The sequence below is a fragment of the Platichthys flesus genome, chromosome 9 (genome assembly GCF_949316205.1).
Source record: "Platichthys flesus chromosome 9, fPlaFle2.1, whole genome shotgun sequence".
In the NCBI taxonomy this organism is placed as follows: Eukaryota; Metazoa; Chordata; class Actinopteri; order Pleuronectiformes; family Pleuronectidae; genus Platichthys; species Platichthys flesus.
The window spans coordinates 23,753,176-23,765,433 of NC_084953.1; the positions used below are offsets into that span (position 1 = coordinate 23,753,176).

Below are 12,258 nucleotides of genomic sequence, written 5' to 3' on the forward strand. Positions count from 1 at the left end.
ATCTGTGTATCACTGTTAGTTCGTATGTATTTGTATGAAAATTTGAATTTGTAATGAATAATCTGACCCTAAAATCTAATATCTCTAATGTATTCAATTGATTTTACACTGTGTGTGCAGCAGTTTGTGCTTTTCATCTGATCACAAATTTAAAGTCCCGAGGAAGATAACAAGTACTATGAGAAAGACAGCCTTCAGTGGTCTGAAAAGCTTAGATTGATAAACAAAATACATAATGGAGACAATTTCAAGCTCTGATGGAAAAAATCTGACAGAAATCAGACAAGCCCGTGTAGGTTTACTCCTGACCAGCAGGGGGCAGACTGTAGAAATGTTTCACAGACGTGCAGGAAGGGGAGCAGGAGCGGAAATAGGATTAATATCAACAACCTGAGTTTACAACAACTCCGGTGAAACTTCACAACACTCTAACCCGATAAGCTCCGTCACATTGTAGTGTTCAGTTAAAATGCTCTAACAATATCCGCTACATTATGGGGGAAGGGTGTATATGCTCATCGAGGAAGAGGGTTGTTTTTGTGCTGAAACTCGGTGGCTAGTTTAGCCTAAGGAGCTAAGGTAGCTAATTTTTAGTCAGTTGACGCGTGAAGTCATTTCGACAACCTCGGTGAGGAAACTGTCCACTAATATGCTCGGATATCGCTCCTTGGTTAAGTCTCTCAATGTTGCGGGGGTGGCCAGATTGTGTGCCAGCTGCTGTTGACTCGTCCTGGTAGTTTTATGTGGCGCTGATAGTGCCTGGTCCGCTCATAATGCACCTGCAGCTGCTCCCACCTGTCAACTAGCTGGCTCCTCTTCTCGTGTCCACCCGTCTGCCGTCGCCCAATGGCTCACTGCGGCTCCTCCGAGCCAAAGCCACTGGCACCGTCGCAGGGCAGCGTAGACCAGAGCATGAAGCCCGTGCTGTTCGAGATCTTCGGTGAGATATGGACCGTCGATTCGCGCCTCGGCCAAGGAGTCTCGGCCTCGGTGTACCGGGTCAGCTCAGGCAGGGCCACCACCGCCGCTGTCAAGCAGTTTCAGGTCGACACTCGGGGAGGAGATTACGGGTATCACAAGGAGAGGTCTGTGCTGGAGGACATACAGGGACACAAAAACATCGGTAACGTTAATATTTACATTGCAACTTAAAAATGTTGACCTGTATGCATGTGACAGACAGAGGGACACACGTGTCATCATTGGTATAGTAAAGCTCTCAGACCATTTATAAACATTGTAAATCTGCACTTCGATTCTGCATATCATAATTTACCTAGCAATAACTGATTTCACTTGCATGTCAGTCTCTCAAATTATCAGGTTATCATTCCATAAAACATGGCTAACAACAGTTATGTTTGCAAATATATTGTAAAGGTTTTATTAAAATAGAATAGGCTGTATTTGAGTTTACAGTTCAAGTGAGGTCCTCATTTATCGACATCATGGTATCACTGCTGTTTTTCTAGACTTAACACCGCTGTCCTTTGCTGTCTTGTATACCTGATGTGAATGCACGGTTAAAGGCATTGCTGTTTGTAATGATTTATTCATTCTCTTCACAGTGACACTGTACGGGGTTTTCACCAACAACAGCTGTATGGGTGTTTCCACCCGCTGTCTCCTGCTGGAGCTTTTGGATGTCAGTGTGTCCGACCTGTTGGTAAGAGGAAGGAGTGATAACCAAGGTGGTAGGTGAGTAGTTGAATTTATTGTGATGACCGTGACTGCTGCAGTCGGCCAATTTATAAGTGGAGCTCAACCATGTACATATTCCAGAAATGGTCATGTCTGTGTCTAGAAACACACATGATCATTTGTATCACTGTTTCTAATCTTTGAAGGAACAGTTCTCCCCATTACTCCCCACTAAAGATTAGATTAAACAATCCAACAGTTATTACTTTTGATTTAGTCATACAGGACGTTTCTGTTTTATCACCAAATGTTGATTTAACCTTTAACTCCTGGCCTCCATAAGGCAATGAATATTAATAGCATTTGGTTTGCGAATCTGAAAGCACTTAAAGCTTCATTCAAAAGAGTGAACATTGCAAACTACTGGTAAAACAAATCAACCCACACTAAACCGTTTGTGTTGCAAAATGATTCATGGGAGAAAGTATTCACCTGTCATAAAAATGATCATTGATTCAAACCCTTTATTGTGAACTGTCACAACACAACACAAGTAAAACACACATTAATATTTTAATCCCAAGGGCAGTTTGCTTTGCACAGTGGCATCAGTGAGTTAATCAAAAACATGACTGAAAAGTCACAGCAATACTAGGTGTAATCGGGGTAAAGTCATTATTTGGATGAACAGACCCTTTAAATATCAAAAATCAATTCTAGTATGTTGTGAAAGAAAGTAATTCAGACTAGTCAAAATAGACATGGTCTCAACCTTTTTTCAGTGAAGTACCCCCTTCGAAGAAAAAATTCTGCCGAGTACCCCCTAACTAGCGCAAAGCATTTTTGGTTGAAAGAAAGATGTAATGTGAGTTATTAAGCCTTGTAACTAGACACATTCAAATTTAAAACTCCATCAATGTCCATAACATTGCTCATTTGTAGTGGTCTCTCTTGAACTATTTCGAAATAAAAAGATATAAAATAACTAAAGACTTTTATTATTATCTCAATATAAATAAAGATTTGTGCACCTCAAAATAATTATCAACTTAAAGTGACCTCTTTTGGGATCATAATAAAGATATGTTCTCAAACTGAACTCATGAACTTAATTATAGCTAAACACATCTTCCCAAAAAATAAATCATTAACTTAGTTTTAAATAAAAGATTAGCTCAAAACATATTTTTGAGCTAATTGTTGAAGTTTTCAAGGCAGTTGATGACAGGTGGCGTGTGCCAGGTTGGGTCAAACCATCGGTATGGGGGAGACTCTGTTTTTTTTAGGATATTTAAATTTAAAAGCCTACTGAATATAAAATTTAGTTCATGAACTTACACATATATTTTATTGAATAATTGTTAAATAACAATTTTTCAAGGATTTTTGAATGGATGCTAATTTTAAATATATTTAAAAAAAATCTCAAGTACCCCCTGGAGTACCTTCAAGTACCCCCAGGGGTACGCGTACCCCCATTTGAGAATCACTGATATACTGTATATTCTTGGCAGACCCCAGCAGGGCCACTCCATGTGGCTTGTCCAGCACTGTGCCAGAGACATCCTAGAGGCTCTATGCTTCCTCCACAAGGAGGGCTATGTCCATGCCGATCTCAAGCCTCGTAACATCCTCTGGAGTGCTGACGATGAGTGCTTCAAGCTCATCGACTTTGGCCTCAGCTTCAAAGAGGGAAACCAGGTATGTTTGACTGAGAAGTAAAAGTCGATTAATAGAGGAGCTGGGATAACCCAAGTTTTGTTTTTCTAACCCTGGCTCTTCCTCACCTCCTCCAGGATGTCAAGTACATCCAGACAGACGGGTATCGAGCACCAGAGGCTGAGATTCAGAACAGCCTCGCTCAGGCCGGGGTTGAGGTGGAGGGAGACTTGGGCTGCACAGCCGCTGTGGACCTGTGGAGCCTTGGCATCATCCTGTTGGAGATGTTCTCAGGAATCAAACTCAAAGACACCGTCCGCTCACAGGAGTGGAAGGTATGAGAAAGCTCAATTTAGGCAAAAGGGATGATGTGGTCTTAATTGATGATATGAGTTCATCAAGATTTTTTAAAGGCTTAAGAAAGAAATGAAATGTAAAAGATCTATGAATAAAAGGAATTAAATCTTTGTTTAGAGCAGCAGTGAATCTTCCCCTATTGTCATTAAGTGGAAATTAAAAAAAATAAAAACATTATACGATACATATAGGGCGGAAAGAGAAAATAAGGTTTAAAGGTTTTGGAAATGTCCAATAATGCAGACACTTTATGCAGTACTAAAACAGTATTCTGCAATCGTTGTCCCTCTCCTTTAGGATAACAGTGCTGCCATTGTTGACCATATCTTTGCCAGCAACAGTCTTGCATGCCCTGCCATCCCTGTCTATCACCTCAGAGACCTTATCAAAAGGTAACCTCATCTACTACACTATGAGCTGCACTGTATAATGACACAATCCCGCCTGCAGTGTAAGCAGAGCGTTATAGTCTGGTCTCTGAAATGTCTCATACTATTGATTGGGTTATGTTTTGTCTGCAGCATGCTTCTCATTGACCCAAAGCAAAGATGCACAGCTGAAACTGCGCTCCTGAGCCCGTTCTTCAGTATTCCGTTTGGTATGAGTCCATATTTATGACAAACATCAAGATTACCATATCCCTCAGTGAGCCATATTTACTTATGTGTTTTTGTGTCAGCTCCTCACATAGACGACCTGGTTCTGCTGCCCTCTCCTGTTCTGCGTCTGCTCAACCTGATTGACGACAGTCATCTGCACAATGAAGATGAGTATGAAGGTACAGCAATGTCTTATATATGAAATAATTGTTACATTTCCAGATTTATATCTACTTTCTTACTAGCTTGTAGAGGTTCATGTACGTTGTTGTTCCCAGACATCCTGGATGACATGAAAGAGGAGTGCCAGAAATACGGCTCAGTGGTTTCTCTGCTCATCCCCAAGGAGAATCCAGGGAAAGGACAGGTAAATCTGTTTCATCAGACAGGATCTTCATAAAAAATTCTGTTTAACAAAAAGGGATTCTTAATTAAATTAGCAAAGCGATTTGGTGACAGAACGCCCATACTTAGTTTCAGACACCACACCTTGTTGAGCAAAATATGGGAGAAAATATGGTGAGGGAAAGGGGCAATACAAGCTTATGAATGATATTTTTTGATTTTAGTGGTTCACTGTGTTGTCTTTGTCCAGTACTTGCAATCAGTGTCCACTGGATGCAACTGCAACCTTGCAGCTCTGTCGCTGCTTCTTGAGATAATCCACATACAGTGACCTGTGAATGAATATTAATTCCTTAATTTATAGACAGTGTGTTTTAGATTTATATTTACTGATGCATTTCATTTGGTACTGCCATTGTCTTAAGTATACATGGCAGGACCCTTTTCTTCCAGTAAGGAAGGAAGCCTAGAGGGAAACAAGTAACATGCACTTAATTCAGCAAAGTGATATAGATACAGGCCAGTATGTGGTACTACAGTCATTAAATGTAAACTACAATGAAACCACAAACAATCATCTAAATTTGCAACAAATATGTATTGAACAGATTTGTACAAAGAAAGAATATCAGCAAAACTGCCAAAATCAATATGAAATGTGTCTGCTGAAAGACCTCCAGCTGGAAAATGTCTTGTACTGTGCTGTAATCAGGCCACAGCATACGGTTACATGCATTCACCCACTTATTCATCCATGTCCTCTGTGTGTTCACCAGGTGTTTGTGGAATATGCCAACTCCGGCGACTCCCAAGAGGCTCAGAGGTTGCTGACAGGCCGCACCTTCGATGGCAAATTTGTCGTGGCCACTTTCTACCCTCTCAGCGCTTATAAAAGAGGTTACTTGTATCAAACTGTGCAGTAAAGCCCTGGAGCTCAATGTATATCTTTAGGAACTGCATAGGTCACCAGAAAAGAGAGCAAGAAGTTGTTTCTCCCTGTGAAAAAAGACCTTAGAAGCTATGAGTGGCCATCCTGCTGTTAAAAAATGCATTCAGTTAAAAAGATGTGTAGTTTAAAGTACTGCATGTAAGTCATGTGGCACATACAGTGTGTACGGAAGTATTCAGAACCTTTAAATGTTTCACTCTGGTTTATTGTAGCTATTTGCTAAAATCAAAAAAGTTCATTTTATTTCTCATTAATGTACACTCAGCACCCCATCTTGACAGAAAAAAAAACATATGTAGAAATTTTTGCAAATGTATTAAAAAATAAAAACTGAAATATCATATGGTCATAAGTATTCAGAAATAAAATGAACATTTTGGATTTTAGCAAATGGCTGCAATGAAACAAAGAGTGAACAATTTAAAGGGGTCTGAATACTTTCCGTACCCACTGTAAGTGTTTCATGCAGAGTGTAACTTTAACTCAGTTGTGAGCAGCGTACAAGATCACTCATCACATCTCTGCTGCCTCAAGTCTGGGTGCCACTCAGTACTAATCCATCTGGTGCTTCAAGGTGAACTGCATCTGTTGCTACTTATAACTCTGGGGACAGACTATTTACTGTTCTCTCTTCCATTTTCGCACTTCATTCACAGAAATGACCAATGCTGAGAGAATGTGAATCTGAATAGTTGCACATCTCCAGATCTCTCTAGAAATTGAGTCGAATACTTTCAAGGATGAGATTAGAAACAAGCGGGATTACACTGACCTCCTAGTAATAATGACTGGGTTCTATGTCTGAAACCTAAAAGCCCTTTCCTGTAGCTGTATGCTTTGTAGCTTTTTTTGCATTAGTTACAAGTTACGGAAGAATCCATACGTTCTAATGTTCTTTGGGTTCTACTTAGTCCATCATGGTATCAGTGGACCTGCAGTGCCCGTCAAGCTAACTGTCACACAGGGAAGCTTCAGATTTTTTCTATACAAGTGCCCAATGACATTCACAAGCTAGCTAGCTAACTAACCAAAATGCTAGTACAACAACAGGTTGTGCTGCACCTGTATGTGTTGGTTGCTCATGTAGTTGAAGCAGATGCCTTAGAAAAGAATTTCCTTCCAGCAGTCGTAGTGCTGCTCGCGAACAACATTAAAGACAATGATAATCGTAAAGAAGCATCTTGATTTTCTTCCAAAAACTGCTCAGTGCAAAACATTTTTTTAAACCCGGCCATATCACGTCAGTCACTTTAAGTTAGCTAGCATTAGCTAACATTAGCTTCTGGCTAAACCTAACTACGAACTGGCCTAACATATTGAACTCTGGCATAATTCAATGTTTAATCTTTAAGAGGTAGGATGAATGTTGATTATTCATGCTTTAAAGTCTGGTGTGTAGAAGTGCAACTGGTTCACTGATGTTTTAGAACACAAATATAAAGCACTGCTCCTTCTGAATGGGTAATTCATTGAGTATGTGAGAAAAACTATATTATTTCAATCAGGAGAGACTTGGTTTTTACTTTAACGAGTTTATTTTTTAAAGTGCACAGAGAATGCGAACATTTATAGTCTTTGGCATTTTAGACCCCTGTGTGATGTCATCAGGATTAGAAGGGGGTGTAGTAGAACGTCTTACAGGAATACCCCCCAGGGGTCTAGACACTGGTGGTGGTTCATTGGTCAATCGTTTGTTTAGATGGTCCATATATGAGCATTGTCTTATTGGACTTCCTAAGTGTGACATCCTCTGTCCTTAACCCTCACAAGAGTAAGGAAAAACTACAAAACCCTTCTTGAGGGAAAAACGTAGAAACCTCAGGAAGAGCCGCATGCGAGGGATCCCTCTTCCAGGATGGACAGAAGTGCAATGGATGCCACGAGTAACAGTCTGTTGTCAGGCAGTCAGCTGCCACCTTAGTCCGTGATCGGTTGTCATCGGGATCCGGAAGAGGTGATGAATGTTCTTCTCAGGACTGGAGGAGATTGGGGTGGAGGAGGGGTTGTGCGAGTCACTGCATTGACACTGCTGAGGAAGAGAACAGAAGGGATTTTTAAAGTTTGACAGCTGCTGTGTGACTGGCTGAAGGAAACAGCGCGGGCCTGATTAGATGATTGGGAACACCTACGATCAGCTGACGCATACAGGTTAAGCCCTCCCATGGGCATTCCCGGTATTTAGGACCGCCCGCAGTCAGCTGATCTGAATGGGGTTTTAAGTCTTCCTTACTGAACTTACGCTGAGCTCCATTAATATTCACAAAAATTAAAAAAATATCTGAAGCTTACGGACTAGAAATCTTCTTTCTGACACACTCACTGCACATTCTGCAACAGAAAAAAGAAAAACCTAGAGTAAGAAGAAAATGTCGGAGATTTGTCTATACGGAGTGACTCCAAAAAAAACTATTTTTCTACAATCTTTTATTTGATTGAGCTTGAAATCTTGTCTTAAGACCCCAACGACATGTCTGTAAAGCACATTTAGCAGCCTGTGGTAAATAATCAAGATGGTCAGTGTGGCCCTCAATAATAATTCTGGACTAAAACCCAATGAACAATCTTCGTCTCATAGTCCTGTCAAGGACGGGAACCGAAAAAACAAATGATAATGTCAGGATAGTCTTTTAAGGCATTTGAAGTTAGATTTTGTCTTATGATCTGAACTCGCCATAGTTCAACTGCACCTTATTGAATGATATAACTTTGTTTGTGTTCAGTGATGCCTGTGCACAAGTTATGGTCTATACATAGTTTTGAGATACTGTGGGAGTGTGTTTTGTCTGAAAAGGAGGTTCCTTTTTCTTTTGGATAATATATGGGGCATTTTTGCTTGAACAAATGAATAGTTTCCATTGAAGATCCAAACAGGAGACATGGGTAGAGGAGAATCGTATGTAACAAAGGTCCCCAACTATAATGGAGTGTAAGGGCGTTGCAGTTACATGTATCTTAACCACTTGCTCATGCTCTCTTCATTGAAAGTGTTGGGTTCAGTTTGAAACGAGATGTCCGCATTTTCACAGGAGCTGGCAAGACCATTTATAATGAACAGCCACACACAGCACAACAAATTGTGGTGTGGCTTTCTTTGACAAAAACGATAGCAAACCAGTCAACTGTAATGGTCTTTTACAGATCTCTGATACTGAGGGTTTCTATCCCCAAACATGCATACAGCATGTGGTCTTCCACACTTAACCAGCCGCTTCCCAGTTTGACTTCGAAAGCAGCAATCTTAATATGGCTTAGGGTTGTTTTCATCCCTTTTGAACACAATATTACATGTGAGAGAGATGCCACAACAGGTGATCAGACAAAAGCAAAGATTAAAGAGATGACAAAAGACCGAAACGCATTTGACAATTCGCTAGTGACATTATTAAGAGTAGCATCCACTGAATTCACTTTTTAAAGCTTCCTTGCCACTTTTTAATGCACTGCACCATGATCACGTTCCAATCAATTGTTGTGTTGGTTCAGTAGTCCTCATTTTTCCAATGGAGGATGGTTCTGTATCTGTTGTGTATATGTTAGCATTAGGTTATTAGTGGCTATGGAGTTAGGGTTTGTACTGTTTCTGGTTAACTTAGACGAGGACAAAGCAGGTTCTTCTGTTGATGGCTGCACCTCAGTATTATAATATTTTTGTTCTTACATTTTTTTCCTGCTGCACTCAGTCTGGTGCCGCTCAGACTTGATTAAAGGTTCAGTGTAAAATGGATTTATTGGCTGAAATGGATATAAAATAATCCCAGTGATGTCTTCACATGTGTGTAATCATGTAAATTTTACAAATTGTAAAGTGGCCCTTTATTTATTTAGATTCATTTATATATCTAATATCTATAAACATATTTCATCTGGTGCTTGACAAACTAAACTAATTTTGAGTGTTTATGACAACTGCAGGATAACACAGGTTCTCTTTCATGTTTGGAAGGGGAGGGTGAGGTGAGGAGTATTTACCACTAAATTTGACACACTGAACCTTTAAATCAGCTTAAGCCCTGCATGTAAGCATTGGCAGTCTGAGAGATATTGTGCTGCCACAGAGCTGTGAGCGTCTGCAGTAGAACAATCAGTATGGCAGCATTGTTTTAATATTAGACTCAGATATTTATTCAGGCTGATTTGAATGATATGATACTAAGTTGTGTGCTGCATGCTGATCATTTTACAGTAGGAGATTGTTTAAGTTGAATCCTTAAAACATCGGACCAGTTAAGCACTGGGGTATACAAAATTGTACAGCAGTTTTGTGTTGGTTTACATAATACTTATCAAGTTTAATGATTTCATAGAAGTGGAATAAGTATTTTTCTTTTTTGTTTTAAATATATCACTATAAAATTTGTTTTTCACATTTGGTGTGAATAGCATTTATTCTCAAACTGGGAGTACTACAGTCTTTACAGCACACTGGTTATGTGTAAACCTATTAATGTGACACTGTGGTTAATGCTCGCTGCCACAGTTGACCAATATCAAGGTGGAGGGAGAGAGGAAGAGAGGAAGAGAGAGATGCTGACCATGTGTGTATCACTTGTGTGTGTGGCCATATGCTTGAAGGTGTTTTTACATAATTTTATATTAAAAGGACAGTGACCGAAACAGTCAGTTTATAACTGAAGAGATAAGATACAAACGTAAAGCAACAAAGTGTCTACAACTGATACAAAAGAACTGATTTCCTGTGATTTTTTTTATTTCTAATTTAAAGGTTCCGTTTGTAAAATTCAGTGCAACAGGTGTACTTCTATAAAAAAAAAAGAAAAAGTGGCCTCCATGGAGCGACCCACTTCTGATGTACGTATCAAATATTTAAATATAAAGGGCTCATTCTAGGGCAAAGAAAACAACAATTGATGATTGCACACCAATGCAACTAGGATTATTTTACATTCCATTTCTACCAATAGATTCCTTTCACCAAAATTGTACACGCTGAACCTTTAAAGCTGCAGTAATTATACATTTTCAGAGCCAGAGAAAAGCCACCCAAAGTTACTAAGAAAGCTCCAGAGATAAACTGCAGTCTCTAAAAAATTACCCTTTCTATATTAACACATTCATATTTAGATATTTTCATATGAAATGGGACCCGTGGGGAACTTTATTCAAAGCCAAATCTGATATATTGAAGCGCAGCTGCCCTAAAAATATCATATTCTCAAAGAACTATCGGACAACTAAAACCAAATGATTCAATGAGAACTTGCACAATCCCGTGTTTTTGTTTTGAGTCTGAACAACTAAAAAATGTATTTCATTGTAATATTTAAAAATATCAAAAGACAATCCTTGAGATTATTGCTGTCTTTATTTAATCAAGGTCTTCCTTTTGTTTTCAGCCAGTAAGGTTGTGAAGATGTTTGTTGAATGTTGTGTAAAAGTTCAATTTGGACACTACATGATGTTCATTATTGGGTGAAATGAGGTGTATCAGTTTTTCTTGGTGAAACATTAAAATGTAAAACCTCTTCATGTTTATTTCTGTGTCCAGATCACATATCCTCATTCAGTGGTCTGGCCTCATGAGACTTACTACCGGTCAAACTGTACTGAGAGAGCAGAGGATGTTACTTCTTGTTTCAGAGGAAGCACAATGTCAGGAGGTCACTGTGTAACACACACATAACATTTGTGGACCTGTGTGTTAGTCTATTCTCCAAGATTCATAGCATTCATGTTGTGTTTAGTATCTCAAAAAATGAAATAAAAATGATGCTTAACTTGACCTGATGTTTGTTATTTCCAAATATATTGATGTTGAATATAAGCTACTATATAAGCAAATTTTGTCTTATCTCCCCGTTTCCAGCCTCTTCAATGCACTTTGAGCCAATAAGACAGGAGAAACCACACAACTGCCCCTTTTTCATTGGGGTCTCCACAACTTTAAAAACTTTGTTTTAAATACACAATTTAGAAGAAAAAAAGATCGGTGTTTCAGGCCTCTTGAATTTCCAAATATTTGTATCACAGTAGGCATGGTGAATGAAAAGGCAATAGGACAACAAATTATTGCTAAATTGTATATATTAACGAATATTTCCCTATCATGAGGCCACCTAAAGAGGACAGGTGATAGATGAATGTGCAACTCATCCTGCTGCTGCACTTGAGCCTGAGTAAGTGAGCTCCAGGAGCCCCCCCTCCAGAAACCCCCATCCACTGGCCCACTTTCAGGATCTCCAGCCTGAGTGCTGAAAATGCCTAGAAATGTCCCACTCTTTGTTAGGGAAAAATACAATACATGGGACACGTGTAGGCACTTTACATGATATAGCCAAAATGCCTGGAAATGTCCCGACTATAAAGGGAAGATGTGGTATTGTTCAATGTTACTCACAACAGTTTATTGACATGTAGGTTTAGCCAATAGGAAGCCCCTATGTTGGTATGTTGTGGTCCAATAGGATGAGGCAATGAATGTGGGGTGCGGGGTCTGTCTCACGCCCTTTATTAAGCAAACTCGACAGGCCTGCGATGCAAAACAAATACATCTGCAAGGGCTGCTCACTTGTCTATTGCCCAACATGTGCATGCTAATATGTGGTGGGCTATGTGAGGGGGCCAACAGTCGGGGAAGACAGACAAAAGCCGGGGGAAGCAGGGACATCACAAGGGTTCTTCCCCTAAATTTGAGATGACTTTAAAGTGAACACAATAAACAATCACTATTGAGAGAGAAGTTGTGAACAA

The 12,258-nt window shown here is 39.6% G+C and overlaps 1 protein-coding gene across 1 annotated transcript; it reads left to right on the forward strand.

Moving 5' to 3' along the window:
- The first annotated feature begins 355 nt into the window (after window positions 1–355).
- uhmk1 (U2AF homology motif (UHM) kinase 1) lies at window positions 356–11,290 on the forward strand. The gene is made up of 9 exons (XM_062395038.1): window positions 356–1,123; window positions 1,569–1,698; window positions 3,156–3,342; window positions 3,438–3,635; window positions 3,955–4,049; window positions 4,179–4,255; window positions 4,337–4,435; window positions 4,535–4,623; window positions 5,378–11,290. The coding sequence occupies exons 1-9, from the start codon at window positions 847–849 to the stop codon at window positions 5,522–5,524; spliced, it is 1,299 nt and encodes a 432-aa protein (XP_062251022.1). The 5' UTR covers window positions 356–846; the 3' UTR covers window positions 5,525–11,290.
- Window positions 11,291–12,258: the final 968 nt, after the last annotated feature.